The sequence below is a fragment of the Poecile atricapillus genome, chromosome 7, assembly GCF_030490865.1.
Source record: "Poecile atricapillus isolate bPoeAtr1 chromosome 7, bPoeAtr1.hap1, whole genome shotgun sequence".
NCBI lineage: Eukaryota > Metazoa > Chordata > Aves > Passeriformes > Paridae > Poecile > Poecile atricapillus.
In genome coordinates, this window is record NC_081255.1 from 9,150,452 (window position 1) to 9,173,133 (window position 22,682).

The 22,682-nt window shown below is 48.8% G+C and overlaps 1 protein-coding gene across 1 annotated transcript in view; it reads left to right on the forward strand.

The window, feature by feature from the left end:
• The window catches only part of PRRX1 (paired related homeobox 1), a 38,251-nt gene that overhangs the window by 7,381 nt on the left and 8,188 nt on the right, over window positions 1-22,682 (forward strand). Inside the window, exon 2 of the mRNA XM_058843312.1 lies at window positions 22,374-22,549. Within this exon, the coding sequence (XP_058699295.1) occupies window positions 22,374-22,549 (176 nt within the window). The remainder of the gene's footprint in view (window positions 1-22,373; window positions 22,550-22,682) is intronic.

The window sequence follows — 22,682 nt, forward strand, 5'->3', positions numbered from 1 at the left end:
CAGCTGCGCTCTTAACAAATCACTACATCCTATTGCAGCATCCAATTCATATTCCACCCAAATTTCCCCCCATTCTGGCTGGAGAAATTTTCCTACAGGAGAAACTCCAGCCAGTCAGCAAGACTGCTGGGCAGGGCAAACATCCAAAGAGACGCTCAAGATCTGGCTGGGACCCTCTCCACGTCTTGATGAGCTGCTCAGGCAGCAAAACTGCTTTTGCACCGAGAGCTGGAACTCATCAGGAGCTTGGGGATGTCGCTTCCTGCTCTGAGCCCACCAGCAGATGAACTTCTCCTGTGGCCTCCTTGACCAAAGCAAAATCAAAGTTACTCATGGTCCTGCCAGTCTGGGGCAAGAGGGAATTTCCAGCAGCAGCTGCTGAGTGGGCAGACTTGGAAAAGGAAAAGGGAATCAGGCTCTGAAGGGAGCAGCAGGGCACTGGGATCAAAGCAGGGTGCCTGGGGCTGATGGAACAACGGAGGGTGGCGGCATCCAAGGAGCTTCCAGCCCTCTCAGTGTAGGTGCAGAGTTGGTTTTGAGCTCACGGGGGAATGTAATAGTTGGTTTGCTCTGGGGTTTGCTGGTGGATGAGTGGTGGGAGAGCTGGGCTGAGCTGCAGCTGCTGTGCCAGCGAGGCCCTCAAGACCTGCTCAGTGCCTCTGGAAATCATCTTCTTTTTTTGGAAGTGTCTCTAATACGATCCACATTTGTGTAAAAAAAAAAATAAAAAGGGGATGCTCGCAGCTTTCAAAGAGCTGTCACTTCTCCCCGTGTCAGCTCAGCCGCGTCGGGGCTCGGTGGGGATGGATTGGACTTAAAAGGGAAAAGTGCCTGAGCCGTAACAGTGAAAACAGAGTGTTAATGCTCTGGGCCTGCTGCTGCAGAGATCTGGCCTTGCTGGTGGCTCTGCAGGCAGCTCCTGTCCCCACGATGCCTGGGCTGCTTTCCATAAAGCTTTACAGCCCTGTTCCTACCTTGTGGCTGAAATGCCCGGAGCGTTCTGTGCTGGTTACCCCGCCAGCAGCCTCCCCTTTACCCCTGGGCACAGAGCAGAGGTTTGTGAGTCCAGCACAGAGCTCCTGCCTGGCGTGGATGGTTCCTGTGCTGACAGGGCTGGAGACCAGGCTGTGTCCCAAGGAAGGCTGCCTGTCCAGTGCTGAGTCCTTGAGCTTGTCAGAGCAAATGTTTTGGTGATTTCACACTGAGGGAGAGGAAAAAAGCTCTCAAGACCAGCCCAGGGGTGAGGTCTGTGTGCTGCTGCCTTTACTGTGAGTGCTGATGGGGCTCTGTGTCTCTCCAGGGGAGGTGAGGTGGAAGCACGCCGTGGATTTGATGCACACACAGGGCAGCCCCTTGAGGAGGGAGTTTGCTCCGTGTGTTCCCCAGGCAGAGAGGGTCACTCCACTTGGGAGAGCTGCAGGACAGGTTTTTAGGGTCAGCTGTGTGCTGGTGCTGGGAGCAGCCTACCCAGAAAAGGCTTGCACCCAAAATCTCAGTTGGAACAGAAGGGCTCTTCTCCCTCCAAACATCAGAGCAGATGACCCAGCCTGTCTTTTATCACTCAAATATGCCTTTGTGTGTTGGCCACAGAATCCTGAGGTCAGTTTTTCTGTGTACTCACTGCCAGAACTTGACCAGGATCACCTTGCCATGCCTCAGTTTTCCTACCAATATAACTGGGTGCAGCCCTGGACCCTCATTAGGGGCTTTGGAGTTTTCTGGCTATAAGTGTTATTTAAGAGCTTGGCTTAAACAGCAATTTGGGAAGGTTCTCCTCCTTCTTTACCATCCCCAGCAATCTGCTACTTCATCAGTTTGTCTTTGTGGAGTTAGCACTGAGAATATCCCTTTCCATGATCTGGAGCAAGGTTTGTTCCTGCAGGGACCCCACCTGATGCTCCTGAGTGCAGCCCTTGGGGCGAGAGCTGTGTGAACCCGCCCGTGGGCTGGAAGAGTCTTCAGGGCTGGATTTTTGGCTTAAACAGCAATTTGGGAAAATTCTGCTCCTTCTTCATCATCCCCAGCAATCTGCTACTTCACCTGGCTTCACCTGGATGTGAATCTCCTGAACATCTTGAGGTGTCTGGGCTCTCCACAAGCCCAAAGGATGCAGGGAGCAGCACGTGCCCATCAGCTGGAAGGTCCTCAGAGGATTTGGTGGCAGGCAGTGAAATTCCCAGCGGCTCCTTGGGATGGTCACACTCCTTTTCTTGGCTCTAGGCTGCTCTTGAATGTTTGGCCGAAAAAGATCGTTTAACTTAGAGTTTGTTTCATTTGGAAAACTTCTGATACGTGTCATGGAAACTAGGACTGCTCAGGAATAAATGCTTGCAGCACTATGCTTGTTTGTGATTTGTTTTTCATTGTTTCTCCTCATTTTTTTAATTTTTTTTTTTTTAAATCAACTAATCAGTAAAAAGAAACAATCACCTGTGATTTAGGAGAGGAATCTCTCACTGTAAATAATAAATTAGTGTCAGGAGACCAGGCAGACAGAATGGTTGATGAATATCCTGCAGGCTGAAAGTTGTTTATCAAGCCTGTTTGAAGACTTATGACTAACAAGCTCATTTACAGAGCTTGGAGTCTGTTCATGAACCGTTCTCCAGCTGGGAGGATGTGGGAATCATCAGAAAATGTATTCACAAGTTACTCGATCATTTAAAAAAACGATCAAACAAACAAAGACTGGTTTTTGGAAGGGAACTGTAAATTCCTCTTCCCCAACCCCCCCCCCCCACTGGGTTTTTTGAGGCATTCCCGTTAGGAAAAAGCGGGGCCTGGAGAAGAATGCAGAACCCCACGTCGCTCACTAATGACCTATTTTGGTGCTAACCCTCCTGCTCAATGCCCTGCCACCAGCCAAGCCCTCCAGCTGCGGGAGAGCTGCTCCCCCACGGGAGCCCTGCCATGGATCCGGCTCCTCTCCACCAGTGATTCCCAGTAGAGACATTTGGCTTGCTGGGGGAAGAGGCTGCCCGTGCTCCTCTGGTGAGATCACAGAGATTTCCCCACATCACAGCTCAGTGTTTCTGTGTGGTGCCCTGGAAGGGAGGGCAGCACGGGATCTGCTGCTGTCAAGTGCCAGGGGGGATGAGCTGGCAGCAGAGAGGCTCTGAGGATCCATGCTCTTTGCAAATCTGCTTGCCTGGCCTTGGACCAGCTCTCCTGCTCGATGCAAAATGCCACATCTTTATGAGAGGCAGATGTTTTTCACCCCCAGCATGTCCTACAGCTGGTGGGGCATCCTCTCACTGTGCTGCTGGGCCAGGGGGAGGGCTCCAGGTGGACTCTGCTTGGGCAAGCTGTGTGTCAAGGAAGGTGCAAACTGAGTCAAAAATAGTCCAGAAAAGAGGTAAAAACAGCTCCAGCTCCAGTTTAGCAGGAGAAAAGAGGCTGAGAGAACTCAGCCTCAAGTATAAACTGATTTCCAACCCCCCCTACTGCTGTTGCAGATGTGAGGCAGTAGGGAAATCCTCCTAGGTCTAGAGAGGATAAGGAAACCTTGGAAGAGATTTCCTTGGAAGGAAACCTTGTTGAGACTTCAATCACAGCTCTGATGGAGACAAACATCTCAAGGAATAAACAGCGAAGAGCTCATCCTACCTCGGGAGGGGAATCCTCCCAGCTTTCAGTGGCTGTGTGACTTTAGTGGGAACTAAACTTTAGTGGGGTTGTTTAATCCTGAATTTCATCTTTTCTGGCCAACACAATAGTGCTGCCTCTGAACTTCCCCCATGTTCCAGGCAAGTTGCTGTGCTGTGTTCAGCTGGGATGTCTGTGGGGCAAGAGGCACCCATCGAGCTGAGGGGAAGCGTGAGGATGGGGAAGGGTCACAGTCCCTGGGTAGAATGATGGAAAAGAAAAACTAGGATGTGATTAGCAGGAAGACCACCACAGAAAGCTGCCCTTCATCAGTTTGGGCAGGTTCATCTTTGCCTTGATGTATTTTGTGTGTTCCTCTGAGCAGAGAGAGGATGTCTGGAGGAGGTTACAGCCAGCAAGTGAAGGGGATGCCTTGTTCAGGGAGGGTTGAAGAGCTCTGTGTGGAGCTGGGTGCTGAATCCTGGTTTTCTTGCTTTTTTGATGCCTGGTTCCCTGTTTTCCCTGCCTCTCTTCCTGCACCCATGGTGCTGCTCTCCAGGAATCCTCAGAAGGACTTTGCTCCCTGCTCTGCTTCCCTGATCTCCACTCTGAGTGGGAGCACTTGGGATTGTGTCAGGTATCGCTGTCCCTTTTGGGCCACGCAGTGCCAAGGGTTCTTCCAGACACTCATGATGATGGATTGGAATCCACGTTTCTGTGACTTTCTAGGTAGAAATCTTTCTCCCCCCTGCCTTTAAATCCATCAGAAGAAGGTGGAATGAGAGCCAGTGGCTGGGAGCAAAAGCCAGACATGCATTCAAAGGAGGTAGGAAACACATTTTTTAGCTGTGAGATGCTATGTAATCACTAGAAATAACTACAAAGGAGAGTGCTGGCTGCTGCATCCATGAACGTCTGGAAGCCCTTTTGGAAGAGCAGCTTTTGTCAGCCATGAGTTGTTGGTCTCACTGCTGGGGTAACTGGGTGAAATGCTATGGCTGAGGCTCACACAGAAACTGAGGAGCTCAGCTCTGGCCGAGGGACAGAGGATGTGCTGCACAATCCCATGTCTGGGATGTTCCTGCCAGGAAATCAGAACACAGGACCAGATGGAGAATGCAGATCTGCTTGGTACGAGTCTGTTTACAGGTTTGAACCAAAACATAGCGAGAAACACAACAGGAAAGCAATGTCCTGATCTCTGATCAGAACTCAGACCCTTATGTGAACCAGCTGCCACACATTTATGGGACAATCCCCTCTCCCAAATCCCACTGTTGGGAATAACAGAGATAGCAAAGCCTCTGCAGAGCTGTGAAGGGAAAACATCAGCCATGGGAATAGCCCAACTTTCTCCTGTATTTCAGCACCTCTTCAGAGTTTACTGAAGCTCTGAAGGCAGCAGGCTGTTGTGTGTGTGATTTCTGCTGTTTCTGGCCAGGTTTAAGCTCGGAGCGAGCAGTGTCTCCTGTAACTGCAACCCTGCCAGCTTCGGGTAAAATGAGGAAAACAGGGAGAGCTGCAAATCTAATCAGTGGTGGGAAGAGGGATAAAGGTGCTCAGCATCCTCGTGGGACAGAGCATGGCTGAAGTGGTGGGGTGAGCTCCCTGGGGAGGTCAGAGGTGGCTGTGCAGGCCTGGCACCAAGGGAAGGGAGCAGGAGGGATTGCAGGGTTGGGATGATCGGAGCAGTCACCCTTTGTCCTCACTCTGCTGCACGTTCAGTTGTGGCCAGCAAGGGAAAGAGCTGCTAAACCAGGAATGCCCAAAGAGCTGCAGAGGGGCAGCTTTTCCAGGAGGATTCATAAAACAAAGCCCTCGTGGCTGGTTCTCTGCTCCACCACTGAGCAATGGGAGCCTTTCTCCACCTCGCTGGCGCGGTCATTTTCCAGCACCGATGCTGGACATGTGGTCATGGGTGTGCTGCTGGCCAAGGAGGATGGAGTCGTGGAGGTTTCCAAATGTGTTCTGTTCCTAGAAGGGACATTGAGTAAAAAATGTGCAGAGAAATGGTTTGGCAAGAGGTTTGGTTTGGAGGAATTATGTTTTCCTTCAGTATGATTAATAACGGGGACGTGAGGGAAAGATGAAAATAATCAAACTGCTTTAAAAGCTTTGCTGGGCTGAGCCATGTTCAAAATTCAGTCTGGGTGTGAAAAGTCAGGTGGTCTCTGAATTTGCCCCAGATCCTCCAGGCAGGATTCAGGCTTCTGAATCAATCCTGGTGCTTCCCTAAGCGTGTGAAACCTGCCCCAGGCAGAGCCATGGCCGCATCTCCGGGGTGTTTGGTGTCACCATGTGGTGCCCATGTGCATCTTGTCGTGTGTCACAGCTCAGACAGGGCCTGGGAGGATCCTGTGCTGCAGAGACCATCCCTGGAGACCACCATCATCTTTAGCAGGTCCTTCTGAAAACACACTTATTCACCTTGATGGTATTCACAGGAGGTACCACGAACTCTGTGACGTAGATGGATTTTGCTGCAGGATGTGCACTGGCTGTTAATTCTGTTTTGGGGCATCTTCTTTGTAAAGAGAAAAATTCTTGCATACCTTCAAGAGAGAGGCAGGTACCTCGTGGAGAAACTGCCCACCCTGACCTGAGCTGGTCCTGTTGCTTGTTTTGAGAGGGTTGAGATGATGCTGAACACGCTGGAGTCAGGGATGTTGTCATTAGCTGACAGCAGGAGCTGCAGGGGAAGCAGCACTTTGGTCTTTCCTCTGACAGTCACAGGAGCCGAAGAGAAGGGGACCTTCCTACCTAAAAATGGAGCCTGGCACTTCTCAAGTGAATTGTTTCTACATCGAGAGAAAAATGATTTGCTGTTCAAATGTAGCAGGCAGAGAAGTTCTGTCAATTCTGGCTGGACAGGGGAAGCCACCTCCAAATTAAAGCAATTACGGAGAAAGCAACTGCTTTGGGTACTTTGTTCTGTGTTTCATTTAAAACCAGCATCTAAGGTGAAGTAGAAGAAAAAAAAAAAGAGAGAGATTTGATAAGCCTCAAAAAGGCAAAAATCTCTTTTTTTTCTCCAGGATTTTGCATGGTAGAATTTTTTGAAGCCCCAAAGAAGTCAGCTCTAAGCAGGCATTTAAAATCGAGAGCTAAAAGCCATCGGTGGGTGCCAGTGCGCTGTGTGCTGGGGGAAGGGATGGTGCTGCGGGACGATTTGGGGAGATGCAGAGGGGCTTTTCTGTTATTCTGGTGCCATCTACTGGTCCAAGCCCTCCGGAAGGATCTGTGGCAGCGGGGAATGGAACACGGATGGCCGGAGTGGGGTGGCCAGCATCCCCCCAGGAGCAGGGGCTGTGTTCCCTCCCTGCAGGGCTCACAGATACAGCCCCATCATCTTCATTTCTGCTTTCCCCACGATTAATAGTTAAAAATACCAAAATCTGGAGCTTGGTCTGCTCTTTCCAGGAGGGTGAGGTGGGGGTTACATGAAGGTGGCAGTGGGTGGCAATGCTGCTCCTGCCACTGTGCATCTCCAGGGATGCCCATGGAACAACCTGGGCTGAGCTCTGCTGGGATTTTCCCTTGTTTTGTTAGAGCAGCAGTGTGAGACTCTGGGGGTTCTTGGGTCTGTAAAATCTTGGGCTCACCCAGCTGCTTGGCATTAATAATCCTATTTCCTTTTAACGAGCCACCAGGTTTTCAAAAAACTTACAGGACCTGAATTATATTCACAATTGCTGTTCAAATGGTCAAAACGCGGTTGAAATTGGCCAATTCCTCAAAAACTGCCAGGACATCAGCGGCAAAGAGCGTGTTGCATTGTAAGAATTTCCTCTGGTAAGCCAGCTGAAACCAGCTGGGAAAGCTGGGCTGCCCTTCTGGAAGGGAGGGATTTGGGATTTGAGGGCAATCTCCTCTCTGAACTCCCAGCTCCTGCGGGATGCTTCTGTGAGCTCTGCCCCGTGGCTTCTTCTCCATCGCTGCCTCTCTCCTGCTTGCCACACATTCCAGGCTGGCTTTGCTCTCCCCAGGGCTGGGCCAGCCCCCTGTGGCACATCCCTGAGGAGAGGATGTCCTCTCTGTTGTGGCTGCTTCAAAGTGCCGAGACCCGTCCTCGGCTCGCTTCGCTCCAGCGTGGCGAGCTGGGCTTTGAGCAAGGCACAGCCAGCCTTGAGCTCAGCCAGCACAGGGAGTAAGGAAGATGGGAAGCAGAAGAGAGGAGCAAATCTTTGGTGGGGTTTTCCAACAGCTTTTTCCTCCTTTTTTATTTTGCAGTTTAAAGGCAAGACCCACAGCAGGAGACCTAATGGCTCAGGAGCAGCATCTCTGCCGAGAGGAGGCATTTCCTCTCCTGTAATCCCTTTGGTTACTATCTGTAGCAACTTTTAAAGTGTTTGGGTTTCAAGCCTTTCACATTTATTTCCTCTGTTTCCTCTAATGATCTGAGAGAAGTCAGAGCCCTTTCTGTGTGAAAACTGGAAGCTTGGGGAGTAGGTGGAACAGTCCTCAGTAACTGGGGCTGCCTGCTGGGACAGGACATCCCAAAGTCTGGGCAGCTGCAGGGATTTGGTGTTGTTTTGGGGCAGCCTGGCCTGTTTCAGCCAGTGCTGGTGGAGCTATGGGGTAGATCTGTGATTAGGGTGGCCATGGGCACCCTTCTCTCTGGGCATGGCTCTGGGGGAGTGCAACACCAGGGCTCCCAAGGCAGGCGGTGAGGATGGGACACCTGATTTTATTCATGGCAGGTAACCAGGAAAGGGTCACCCATGCCCAGGATGGAGAGTTTTGGTGTTTTATGGTTCCATAAAACTGCCAGAGCAACTGAGAAACAAATGCCTGGCCAACAGAAGGGGTTTGGGGAGAAATCTGTAGGTTTTATCACAGCCTGGGCTCAGCAAGCAAGAGGACTTGAAGTCAGCCGTGTATAAATGATAATCTTTGGGAGTATTTTAGCTCCCCTGAGCAGAGTCCTGTTAGCCAGAAGAAAATGTAATATTTGTTTTAGTAACTCATCCATCCTTCATCAGGGATGAGTTTTCCAGCTTAAAAGGAGATTTTCATCTCCAGCTCCTGTAATGCTTCTAATGCTGGGACCTGATTTGGTTGAAATACGACTTGAGTTTATTTTGTGTGGAGACTTGGGGTTTTCTTCCTGTTGGTTTTGATTCAGGAAAGTGTCTCTGTTCATCAGGGGGCACTTAAAGTATCTGCTGAGTAAAAGCAGTGTCTAAGCTGAGAGAGGTCCTGCTTCTGCTGTGAGTTGGGCAGGAATGAGCCCGTGGCAGCGGATGACAGCGGTTTGATGCACTCCTTCCCGTCAGATGTTGGGAAATAAAACAGGATTCCGGGACACTCATTTGATGATGTTGGCTTGGTCTCCCTGCGAGTCGCTGTGTAAGGAGAATAAATCTAAAAGGCCTTTTTTTTATTATTTTTTTTTTCCCTGAAGGAGCCTAGGGTCTGTCTTCCAGGCTCTGCCCTATGGAAATTGCCATTGTGGACCAGGAAATGGCTGAAATTTTCCTGTGCATTGCCTCAAGTGGGGCATTTCAACCTTTAGTTCTGTACCTGACAGTGAGTGGCTGGAACACATCAGCTTTTAAAACAAAACAACTGACCTAATAACAGGCCAGTACTACCAGGATGCCAATTTTTGCCTGGTTCACTAAACAGAGTGCCCAGAGCCTTTATGGGAATTCCTGGCTGAATGTTCCAGCACGGCAAGACCAAAGCCCAATCTCAGCATTGCTGTGACTCCTTGAAGGACCGTGGCTTTCTGTAAGAATCCAGAAATGGAGCAACATTTCTCTGTTTGTCCTGTTCTCCAATAAGGTATTAATCTTGTCTGTCACTGACAGGCTTCCAAATATGTCTGGGTAAACCAGGATTTATAAAAAGTTTAAGTAGAAAGTAGTATGATGTTTAGTATGTCACTGAAGTGAAAAATATAGATTTTAGAGTGTTTAATACATGGAGTAAAGATGGAAGAAAAAAGGTGTAGTTTTTAGCTCTCCTTCTTCTTTCTTCTCCATGATTCTGCAGTTTATAAAAGCACAAAGAGTGATTGGTTGAAAGTTTTAGTTACGTAAGTAGATATAGAAAACTTATTTATTAATATATAAAAACAATACACATGTCCATTGTTAATTGGGTAAAAATGGATATAAAGATAAAACAGCTGCGTGGTTCAGGGCCATTTTGTGCCAACAGAGCCAAAGTGAGCCAGGTTATAGTGATTTGAATTTGTGCAGAAAGTTTGGAAAGGCCTGCCAAGTCTTTGATAACATCCTAATAAACACAAGAAACAAGATCCTAATGAACTTTAGAGTTTTCTTCCCGACCTGGAGAACTGAGATAAACAGAGCTCCCCGTGAAGGAGCTCGGCTCAGAAGAGACCGAGAAATCCATTTCAAGAAGTGCAGCATCAAGCAGTGAAAAAAGTTTCAGCTTTCAGTTATCTATTTTATTTTTATTTTAGGCTTCAGATTCTGGGGTGGTGTTAAAACCTGGGGTGAAAAAAGCAGAACTCTGTCAGTGTGTGGTGGAAGGATGAGACTCAGCCAGCTGTAAGGTTAAAAAAGGAGCAGAGAATGCACCGAGAGAAGGCACAGCCAGTCTGGAGCCTGTGTCGATGCTGATCTCCAGCAGGGGCAGTAGCACAGTTCTCAGCTTAGGATGCCTGAATATTTAATATTTAATTTAATTTAATATTTAATATATTGAGTATTTAAGTTGGTCCTGCTTTGGCTGCTGCTGCTGCGCGTGAACGACTCGGAGCAGCACAGCCATGGCAGAGCTCTCCCCTCTCCTCAGCCCAGTAAAGACTCACAGATACACTTCATTTCAAGCCTGGTGACAATTCCTGGCCTTGCAGGAGCAGGGGTTAACTGGTTAGTCTGGATTAACTGGTTAACTGGTGCAGTCTGCATTTACAAGTGCTGGAGCGGGCAGGCCGCGTGCCACGGGCTGCAGCTGCCTGCAAAAAGAGCTCATTTTCCCCTTTCTTCTCCATTGGTGCCACACAAGTCCTGTGAATGGTTAAATCTCCTTCCAGGACAAGGTAAACAAAGGGTATCTGCCCAATAAACCCCTGTCTCTGTCGGCCTGGGGGAGGAAACAGAAAAGTTCTTGCCAAGCAGAGGGACGGGAACGTTTTCCAGCTCACTGAGCAGGCTCCAGGTCTGTGGCAGGAAAACCTGGCTCAGACTGACCTCTCTGGAGCCCCCTTTGAGGGGCAGAGATTGTTTCTGGACTGGGAGAATCCCTGTCTCATTTTCCAGGCTAACTGAAGATAGCCCTGCTGCAGTGCAGGCAGCCAGCGATGGCCTTTCCCTTCGCCAGGCGTGCGCGCTCTCCTGCGTGGACACGGCATTCATCCCAAGCAAACACCAGCAAGGATTCCCAGCTCTGAGCTTTTCCTTTTCCAGAGCCAGAGTAGAAAAAACTTCTTTTTCCTGAGGAGTTTGGTGGCAAAGCTCTTCCCTGCTCCCAAGGAGGTGGGAGTAATGCAGGGACAGGGAAGGGAGGCTGCCTTGTGGCTGAGTTGTGCAGGATCAGGAGGTGATGGAGCTCCCAAACCTCCACGTTGTTGACCTCAGTCTATCCCAGCTGACCATCCGGCCTGAAGGAATGGGATACTCCCCTCCTACTCCTCCTTAACCTAATGAGCTGTGGGGCTAACGAGTTTGGGGATGTCTTTGCAGCCCACTTAGAGCTTAGCAGCCATCAGCTTAGCGAGGCCCTTGCAGAAACCAGCTCGCTGCGTGCCAAGCCTGGCTGAACTCGGCAGTGAGCTGGAGAGAGGGATACCACCAATCCCAAACCAAGCAGCAGCCTCCTGAGAAATGGGCAGGAAGTGCTGAATTCCCAATCCCCCCGCTGAACCGGCAGCTCGTGCCGAGCATTGTAGCCGAGCGTGTTTGCAGCGTTTTTATGGGGCATAATCTGTTGTCATCAAAGCCCGTGGCAAATTCCGTACTTTGTGCAGCTGACGCTAAATAGGTCTTTTGAAGGTTGTAATTTCTCGTTTAAGCGATGCCAGTTGCGAATACTTTGCGTTGAGGAATAACCCCTTAGTGCCAAATAAAATACAGTGGAAGTCTGTGGCGTGTTTTTCAGCGTATTGTTAGTTACAGCCCTCCTGACAGAGCACATTCTATGCTGAAGATAAATGCTTGGGAGCCTCTTGCCAATTTATGTCCGAAAGGGCTTTTCTTGGATGTCCTCCTCTCTGTGGAAAATGCTTTTCTGTTTTTCCAGCAAACATTTAATGAGCTGTGCTTAAAAGAAAAAGAGGGCCTATTTCAGGAGCAGCCCGTCGTGCTTTAGTTCTCTCCCAGCCGCTTTGGGGTTCTTTGGGTGCTCTTTGTTACTCCACACCACACGGCAGTGGTCCTTGTGTAACATTTTGCACATTCCAGGACCTGTGTGGGGGATGTTTCAGTCCACCCAGCACCACTCTGGCGTGTCCCCCGTGCCTGGGGTGGAAGGACATTTGCAGGTGACCCATACCAGAACATCCAGGCTCTGTCCAGCTGTTGGCACAGCAGGACACTGATGGATTCCCATGCAGGAATTCAATTTCTGTGACCCCAGAGGAGCCTGGAGAGTTGGTGTGAGTGGCCAGGGGTGTGGAGGATGTGCCCACAGGCATCTGGGCTAGTGGTGGTCCATGGCCAGGAGCCTCACAGCTGCTCACTGGTTCCAGCTCAGCATGTCCAGCACCTGGCTGGGCCCTGGGGCTGGCCAGAGAGGGTGTTCAGCCCTGCTCCCCTGCTCTGGGAGATGTGTGGAGAGCTGCATGAGGAAGAGGGAGAAGGCACCCCTGACAGGGAACCACCTGCACCCTTGCTGACACGACCAGAGAGGTTGGCAGAGATTTCCTAAGTGAAGCTGAAGGCTCTTGAGGTTTCTGTGAGCAGCCAGGAGCAGCTGAGCTTTCTTTCCTAGGGATGAGGTGGTTTCAGAAGTCCCCTTGAGGGATGCTGCTGGTGAAGCAGAGAGAAAGCCCATCCCATGGATTCTTCTGTGTGAATCTAAATTCCAGGTGTGGGGTTGTGGGTCAGTAGGTCAGCGAGGCTGAGGGAGATCTGCACTGCAGCAGTGGGTGATCTGAGGCTCTGTGCCCTGCTGGCACTGGCAGTGGCTGGGAAATGGCACTGCAGGACTCCCAAACACACCAGCTATCATTTGTGCCTGCAGCTGAAATCAAGCAGCTGCTCTATGTACCTTTATACCACACGCTGAAAGCGGTTTTGTTACCTGCTGTTACCTTATTTTCTGTGCTGTGAAGGCCAACAGTGGGAATGTAATGCCAGTGCATCCCACTTAGGATTTATTTGGAGGTGATTTGCTTTTTGTCTGCACCCCTCTAAGCAGAGGGCTGCTGGATGAGTTATGAGCAAAGACACAGTTGACAGTCCACCTCTACTCCAGGGCCATATGGAATTTTCTTGTGTTTTTTGACCTTCACTAGCCCTGGCACACGTCCCTCTAGCTTGCTTTGGGGACCTCTGACAATGAAAAAAATCTGTGTAAATCACACTAATCACCCCTCCAGTCTTGAATCTGGTGGAAGGTAATTTCATTATTTCAGGGTGGCTTTGATGTGAATAGGTTTAAATCTCCAATTCCATACATTGTTGAATGTGGTCTTGAGGCTAGGCTCTCTCTAAATATTCCCAAACATTGTTTTTTCCAGTGAAAAACATCACCTAACTCCCAAAAGTTTTGCTGAGTAGTACTTTTATTGTTCGGAGAACATCTTTTCCTACATTTCCATTGCAATTCATATTCCCATAGCAGTGTTTCTTGGCTTAAAAATACTTTGTACTCAATTTACTTTATTTTTACTTTAATTGTTAGCAAAAAAAAAAATCTAATGAAATAATAAATCATTTTACCAGAGGTTTGATAAAGAAAATCATAAGATGTGTGTGTGGAGAAATCTGTTTAAAAACTTCTCCCTTAAACATAATGGCATTTCTGGACATGAGTAACACTAGGAAGTTTGAAAAAATGCCCATGCTAACAGGCTGGGGGACAGGAATTTGCTGTATTTGACAGGCTGGATATGAGAAGGATGCAGCACTGCAAATTCGACAGCACAGCCTTGCCAATGTGTCTAGACAGCCCATCTCTATGGGGGAGAGAAAAGTTTATTTCTTGGAGCTGCTCCAGTGAGACCAGACCACTTCTGGTCTCCTTTATCCGTGGAGACTTTCCATCCAGGCTTTGGGTTTGTGCTGAGCTGGCTCAGCCCTCGCTGCCTGGTGGCTGAAGATCCACGTGAGCCCATTTGGGTGAGCCATCCAACCTTTTGCTGGTCTTGGGGTATTCCTGTGTTAGGTGAGGATGTGGCTGGTCTGGCAGTGGGTGTGATTCATTGAGCCCTTTAAAAGGTTTAAATTGTGTTAAGTTTTGCTAGAGCAGCAGCAGCTGTCTGCTAACCCTGCACCAGACTAAAAGCAGTGTTTTGTGACCAAGATATCCCATGTTTCTGCACAGGTCCCCTAAATTGTCTGATCCTCCAGGTTAGAGTATCTGACATTTCAGGCGGAGTAAGGGCAGGAATAAACAGATATCCTATAATATATTCATCACCTGGAGGCAAAAATTATTACTCCATATTAAGGATTGTCATTTCCAGTATATCCCTTGTGTGCCTCAATTCACAGGAACTCTCATAATCATTATTTCGCCTCCTCTGCTGGGAGTTGTGCTTTTCCAACTGCGGTGAACTCTGGAAAGACAGGGCTTTTTGATTTCAGATTTCTGGATGATTGTTCGACTCTGGCGAGGAACCATTCAAAATACATTCCAAAATATTCATCATTCCAGCAGGCTAAGAAACATAAGATGAAGCAATTTATCAGCTAATGTGAAATGCATTTGCCGTCCAGAAGAGGCGAAGGATGGAGGTGGGTCTGAGCCTGCTTTTCCCTTTGCATCCTGCAGAGCTGGGGCGTGGAGCATCCTGGTCTGTCCCATCTGCCTTCCTGTTTTGCTGGATGTCCCTGTGTCCAACAAAAATCTCCCAGACACCAGCAGCAGCCTCATCCCATCTCCTTGTCCCTTCTCCTTAGAAGAGCAGGTTTTCACAGAGCTGGGATGGAGAACGTTGGTTTGAAATGGCCCAACATGCTCAGATCCCTTTGCCTCCTGCAGCAACTGCTCAGGTGCTTTATCCCCAACTCAAGGAGGGTGCTCCTGGTTGGAATGCTCAGGCCTTGCAAAAAGCAGGTGGGCTGGATGCTGAGAGCCAGGCTCAGGTTATGTTATTTCTGGACCTTGGATGCCATCGTTTTTCCAGTTGTGATCAAGAGGGACCCATAAAATCCATTAGCGGTGAAAAAATGGATTTCTAAGCGAAGCTTTGCAGTGGCTCCAGTTCAGTTTGCTCAGGAAGGGGTGGTGATGATCCAATTTCCTTGAAACACATTTGTTCTTGGATTCTAATGAAAGGGGAGCACAGCCTTTGGAGAGCTCATTCCCGTGTTCTCGCCGGGCCGTGGCGCCCTGTGGTCCTGGCACAGCCGTTCTGTGCCATGCTGTTTGCAGTCCTGGATATTCCAGGAATACACAGATGAAATATCCATTGGGAGAAGTGTTCCTGCCTGCCCTAGGAGCCAGCTGGCGTGTGCATCCCACTGGTCATCGCCGGTCTGTTTGCGCGGGTCCCGCGTACCAAAAAAAGCCGTCCAAGTGAATTTCCAGATCCGCTTGGGATGGCTGTTGGATAATGGCACTTCTCAGCAGCACGCTGGGGACCTGGATGTGCAGAGACATTCATGGAGCCACTCAGATTGAGTCAGCTTTTCCCCGTGAGAGGAGCTTGCTGGGGAGCGTTTGCAGACTCTGGAAGTCTGGAAGCGAGCCAGCTGAAATGCCAAATGGTTCATCTGCAATGGATGTATGGGCTGGAAAAAAATCCCCCCCAAAGCAGCTCTTCTCTGTCTTGACAAAAACCCTTTCTTTTTTTCTTCCCCCACCCCCTTTTTATTTTTACACCAGTCATCTTGTTGCAAAAATACCTGATTTTCCTTACATGAAGGCTTTTCTAGCTAAAGTTCACAAGGATTTTTTGCCCCTTTTTCTAAAGGCAAGAAAAAATATATTAAAAGCGGTGTTGCCCGGAGTTCAGGTGGGCATGCAGTGCCAGATCTTCACTTCATGGCTTCTACCTGTTCATGATTCGTGGCAAGCTATAGGTCTGGGGGATCACTTCTGTACATGAAGAGAAGGAAAATCCAACAGGGGAGCAGGTGGAAATAGCACCGTGTGCCTTTTGCATAACGTGGAGCTCACTCCAGGGGGATAGGAGTGTGGAAAATAAATTAGTAAGCTGTCCTAATTGCAGTGGTCCTCGTTGCCTCTGTCTTTGAGGCAGCTTGTGGGGTGTATCCAGGGGGATGTGGATATTTGCCTTCCTGACACTTCAGTCTGCTCCTGCCTGGAAAGTGTTAATTGCACGGTCGAGTTCAGAGAGTTAAGAGGACACTCGGAGCTGATGTGCTGGTTTGGAGACACCTCTTGTGCATGGAAGGGGGCAGTGTCCCACAGCTTGGCTTTTTGAGTTTGTGGAGAAGGGAAGGGAAAGGGTGCTGGGCAGGAGAGGAGAAAATTTTATTATGTTTGTTTTTTTCTGGGATGAGCTGGGGCAGGGAGGGGATCCAGAGAGGCGCCTTTGGGAGTGCAAAGATACCGATGGGGCAGGGCAGAGGGTGGGAAGTTTGATCTGTGCTGAATCAATGCCATTCCTAAGATGAAACATCAGGACAGGAAGGGGAGCTGATGGGAAGAGGTGTTGGATGTCCATCCCCTGATGCAAAACCGAGGGCTCACACGGTGCCAAGCACCGATCCAGAGCTGAGGCCAGCGGTGACAGAGGGGCTGAGTGGCTCTCAGGAAGGTCTGGAGGTGGCACTGGCAGCTCGGTGCTGTGCTGGGACATTTGGGGTGTGACAGTGGTGGGGTTTGGCTGCTGCTGCTGCTCATTTCTGCTCCTCTGTCACGGGTCCTGCGGTGTGGGGCTGATCTAAAGAGGGACAGGGGGGAATTTGGCCCCCTCAGATCCCGTCCCCTCTCGAGCCTGCTCAATCCACACCGCTGGATCTCCGCCACGGCCTGGTGGTTTGGTCTCTTTGTCAGTTACAAACTGCAGTCTCACAGAACATGATTTGCCGCTGGCAGGCTTTTAAATACATGTGTTTGCTTTTGATTATGTGTGTTGTTTTTTTGGGGTGTGTTTTTTTTGGGTTTTTCGGGTTTTTTTTTTTTAAATTAATTTTCCAAGGATCAATGTGGTAATGCATATAAAAATTACAATATGTAAAACAAAGTATAAAGGCATACAAGGAATTCCAAACACATAACATACTGTGCCTTGGAGCTTATGAGATCCATACAGTGCTTATTGTATTATGGGAACGCTCTGACCCCGAGACCCGTCGGAAAGGCTTGTTAGAAGAGCAGGACTGAGCCATGTGCCTTATGAGCTGTAGGATGCCCAGAAGGAAAACCCTAGTGAATAAAAAAGCAGAACTGTTGCAGCAGAGCTCAGACTGGTCTGTGGGATGTAGGGGGACTTTCCATGGCTTTGTACCAATTTCTGGAGGAGGATGTAAACTTCTGCCCCCGCAAATGTTGTTCTCCCAATAATTAACGTTTAATGTTAAATCTTCCCAGGGAGACTCTCTGGATTTCCATGGGATCATGATTACTCTTTTTTTTTCCCCCTGCAAATGTAATTTCTTCTGTCAGCTCCAGCAAGTGAGAACTCTGACGCGGTTAGGGAGGGCTCACATCTTAGCTGCCGTAACTGCCCATGTGCTCCACAGGTTGCCACCAGATGAGAGGCAGAGCACCAGAGCTGAGAGCACCCTGAAAAGGAGTTCTGGCTTACATCTGCCCTAGCACAGGGCTCTTGGCTTCTCGTGCTGCCCTGTCTGTGGGTCAGGAGCAGGGCAGGTTGGGGTTTTAATGGGACCCGATCCCTGCAGACCCACAAAAGCGCAGAGCAGAGCACGGGGAAAGCCTCTGCACTCAAGTGCCCAGTGCCTGGTGAGTTTGGGTGAAGACTGTTTGCATGCTGGAAACTATTTTCAGGAGCTTGGAGGCATCTGTAGACTCTCCAGCTGGAAGGTGACAACCCCAAGACCTCATTGCAGGTGGCAAGAGCCACTGAGTGTGCTGTGCCTCGAATCCCACCTGGGAATGTCTCCTTTGGCCACGGTGCAGGTGGGAGGTCCCTGTGCCCAAGCCACACACGAGGGTTTCATCCTTCACATGGGTGATGCTGTGGCTGTCCAGGACCTCAGCAGGTCCTGGCAGGCAGAGCCAAGCGCAACAGGAGAGCCAGGGCAGGGCTTTATCCATGCAGCAGCCGTTCACAGCTCTGTAATGATCTGTAATTGTTTGTGTGCAGGCAGCTAAAAATCACCCTGATAGGTTCCACATTGCAGACACTTCGGAGAGGAGCTGCCATAACCCTGTGGGTAACGCTAAAAATATTCATGTTTTTCTGTTTAATATTAAAACTCAGTGTTGGTATGAAAAATTTGGTGCTGTCTTTCTGAAGCTTCGAGCTCATGCACAGAACAACTTATTATTTATGTGCAAAACTTGAACCTGACTGCGAGATAATCACAAGAGATGGCTCTTAAAGGAAATAGAGCATCTGTTTGTTTGTTATGTTCTTTTTTTCTCTGTGTTCCTGGGGCTCTTAACAAGTCTAGAACTTGGGATACTTGAATTTTCTGTGTAATTGAAATAATTTAAACATTAAGATAGTGCAGAAAAAAAAACAAAACAAACAAATAAACAGCAGAGGTTATGAAAAAAGCTCAGCTGGTGTTGTCTAATGAGAGGAAAATGATGGTTCAAAAATCTCTATAGTCTGACCTGTAGTCACAGATAAAAACTGCGTGGATTTTGTAAGCTCCCATTCCTCTGCTTGGAGCCTTGTTTTCGCTTCAATTAAACCTTCTGGGTCTGGGTTTTGGGTTTGGATTTATTTTTTTTTTTATGGTGCCAAGCAGCTTTATTGACAAAGCTGCCCTGCACACAAAGCCTTGCGATGTTTTGGAGGGATGTAATGAATCGAAAGCAAAGCAGAGTAAAACTGGACTGGGAGTGTGTGATGGGCTATAAACTGGATGGTTGATGTTGGGGAGAGGAGCCTGTCCAGAGCTGGGGAAACACCCAGAAATATTTCTATTCAAGCTTCATGAGAATTGAGTTTAAAATAAAAATAAAAAAGCCCCGTTCCTTTCCCTTCTGTTCTCCCTTTTCCTTTCTTTCTCTGCCGATCTGAAAGAAACTTTCTCTGGTTTGTGGCATTTTTTGTATTCTAAGAGTTTTGAGTTGTTGCCTTTTTAAGTTATAGTTTATTATTTTTTCACTGTGAAATCATTAGTCTTGCTTGTTCTTAAATCTGTGCTCAAACATGAGCTTCTTGTTTTGAAGGTGATTAGAGTGCAATTCCTTATTTTCTTCCCAGAATCCTTTCTCAGTTTACAGTTTCTATAACTGATGTGACAAATCTTTCCTGCCTTACTATACATTATACTGTGGTTAAGTGTCTCTGTCCCTCCCTTAATTAAATCCAATTGTTTACTTTCGATTCAGATCCAATTAATGAACTATAATAGCTGGTTCTGGGCTTAATAGAACTGGTCAAAACTTTTCCAAACTGCCCACACAATGTAAATCCCATCTGGAAATTAGCTTTTGTTCTGACCTGGAATGAATGCAAGTATGCACAAGCATTCCTGCAAACTGGAAATCTAAAATATGTTGCGGTTGCAAGTATTGATGAAAAAAAAAAATACCAATCTTGAAACTTCTACATAGGCATTTAGTTCTCAACTGTGTTTTGTTTATTTTTAATGCAAGTGTGGATCTGCCTCGCTGCAAGAGGGAAAAAGAATAGGATGTTTCATGCTGGATCATTTAGGAGCACTTGAAAACGCTTTGGTGCACTTGTGTATGACACCAGGACTTGAATGTTATGGGGGAATGTAGAAACAACACAGGAAAACGCAAATGTGGAAACAGGAAACGCGGTCCCCCAGCCCAGCATGGAAGGTTGGGGTCTGGCAATGAAATTCCCAGATTTTCCAGCATTGGATTCCTGAGAGGAGAACATTTCAATCTCTCAGCGAGGCACATTTCCAAGCTGCTCAGCTTTTGAGAACACTGCATGTAATACAATTTTTCTGATTAGAAGAGCGTTGACGAAAGACTTCTGACCTACCTAAGAAGCTTTGGAGCTGTTTTCCTCTTCGTTTCTGCTGACTCCAGTCACCAGTGCTGTCAGCACTGTTTAGGAACACCATTTTTCAGTGTTCAGCATTGTTTCCTGATAAAGAAATAATGTCAGAGAAGAAGAAACACCCTGCTGACACGCTGGAGGCAGCTGAGGAGCGCAGTGAGCAAGGTGATATTTGCAGGCAGGCCGGGGTTTAGGTGTGTGCAGTCCCTCATCAGCAGTTTGTAACCAGGCAGGACACAAGGATTCTCCATCCCCATGCTGCTCTGGATTAATATCCTGTTAATTATTTTTTTTTTCTTCCCCCTTCTACCCAATCAACTCCTGCAGACATTTGGGATCTCGCGCCATTCCAGAGATCCCAAAATTCCAATCCTCCCTTGTTGTGCTTCGCTGTCACCTCCATGCAGCTCTGTCCTGGAAAAAGGGGGTGCCTCACATCCCTGCTCCGTGCCAGCCCAGTCTGGGGGTGCTTTAGCCAGCAGTGACCCAGCCATGAGTCACCCAGCACGGACACTTTCCGTCCCTGGGCCCGGCTATTTTTGGGCTCAGTAATTATGAGGTGAGCTGTGAATCACCGGCGTCTCGCTTTACGCCGGGAGGAAACCAGGCAAATTGTGTTAACGTGCTTGGCAGGGGGAATTCTTGTTCTCCGGTGTTTTATAAGACTTTGGCCCTTCTTCTTGCTCCCCAGAGGGATGTGCTCACCCTTCCTCATGTGTTGCTGTCACACAGGATCCAGCCAGACGGGCTCGTGTTCTCTCCAGCCAGGTGTTGTCTTCTGGGCAGAAACTGAGGCTTCAGAGGCCTGCATGGGGCTCTGAAGGGGTCCCAAAGGCTTTCATTGATTCGTTCTTAGGGTTTAGATTAGAAAATAGCTTGAAATGGGTAACTCCAGAGGAGGCCATGTTGTCTTTGGCCTCTCCAGCAGCTGGTCTCGCAATCTTTGTGGCATTTGGAGGGACTCCTGTGCCCTGAGGCTCATTTGCTGTGTGTTGTGTGGTGCACAGCAGCACAGCCATGTCGAAATTCGCCAGCAGGGCCAGGGGGAAATAGCTGACCCCTTTTGAGAAGGGTTTGATGATGAGTCAAGAGAGGGACATGCAGGGTTTTTCTCCTTTTTTATAGGGGATGGACCCTTTGATGGTGTTAAACCCCCCAGGAGGGAGAAATGTGTGCAGGGGGTTCTGCACGAGCAGCAGTGAAATCCCGTCCCTCTGCTGCACTGCCCTGCTTCCCCCAACCTGAGCTGATAGATCCACCTGTGGCCCAGCTTTAATTCCTACGTGCCTTTGTTTTTCTTGCACATTCCTGCCTCTGCCAGTCCCTTCCCAGCTCAGTTTTACAACTCCGAACACTTCCTCTCAGATATGGGAAAACCAAGGGTGTGTTTTTGCACCCAGGAGTCCCCAGGCTGGAGAGAAGCCTTCTGGGGCTCATCAGGCTGTTGGAGGAGAATTGAGGCACTGTAAACCTGGAGGAATTTGAAAACCCTACTTTAATTTAAGAGGAATGTCCTTTTGTTCCCAAATGGATGGGCCTTGCTCCAGAGGTGTTCAGGTGCAGTAACTGGTACCAGATGGGCTGCGGGAAGCAGCACAAACAGGTGGTGAGGACAACAACTGCAGACTTAAATTTCCTTGTCAGCCCTTCCCTGTGCCTTCCATACCCCCTGGAGAAGAGGGGGATAAGGGGAGCTGTCATATTCGTGCGTGGCAAAAGGAGGGAGCGTTGAGGGGGCGTTCACCATCTGTGCAAAGCAGGTCAAGCCCTGGCACTCTCAGTGGTGACACTGTCACCTGGGCCAAGGTGCGCACTGACAAACGTAGAATCTGATTTTTTCTGATGAATTTTGATGGATTCAGGGATTGATACACTTTGATGCTGACATGAATATTGGCTCAGGTGCCCACCCCCCAGGGTAACATGGATTTTTTGGTGGCACCCCAACACATACTAGAGAGATCCAGATGCATTGATTAATTTCTGAGTAGATGCAAACCAGGTACAAAGTGATACGTGCTCTTCTGGGTGATTGTTCAACACCTTGCTGGGCTCAGCAAGGCAAGGAGGATGCTGCAGAGGGCACAACTGCTCTCACTAAGTGTCCAACATGCTCTTGTGTCTGAGAATCTGGGAATTTCATTATGCCCAGAGAGCTGCATTACATCCCAGTAAGAGCTGTCCTTGGAAATTCGAAGCCAAGGGAACAGGGTTTTTTGATTCTTTGCTGTCAGAAAAGATTTCTGGGGTTGTCAGGAGTGGGGAGATGCATTTTGGGCTTCTTTGCTGCTTTTTGGAGATAAGGAAGCTGAGAGCTGGGATAGCTTGAGAGAGCTGGTTTAAATCTCATGTGGTGGAATTGAAAAATAAATGCTTGGGATCATTGCCCTTTCCACCTCCTCTCCATGTGGGGACTAACACAGTGTGGTTAACGTGTGGAGTTGGAATTGTGCAAGCCCCTTCCTAAGCCCTTTCCCTCTGGAATCCATGGAGATCGTTCACCCCGTGGCCGCGGGCTGGGAGCTTTCTCACTTTTAACTTCCCCAATTGTCTCTCCTAGATGATCAGCTGAACTCAGAAGAGAAGAAGAAGAGAAAGCAGAGGAGGAACAGGACTACCTTCAACAGCAGCCAGCTGCAGGCACTAGAGAGGGTGTTTGAGAGGACACACTACCCCGATGCCTTCGTACGGGAAGACCTTGCACGCAGAGTCAACCTCACTGAAGCCAGAGTTCAGGTAATCCCACAGCTTCCCCCTCCCCTGGGGGATCATCAGGCCACTCCAGCGAGGCAGCAGAAATCCTTGAGGCCTGTGTGGCACACGAGGGTCACCAAGCTCCTGGCTCACTGCAGCACCATGCCTTGAGGGA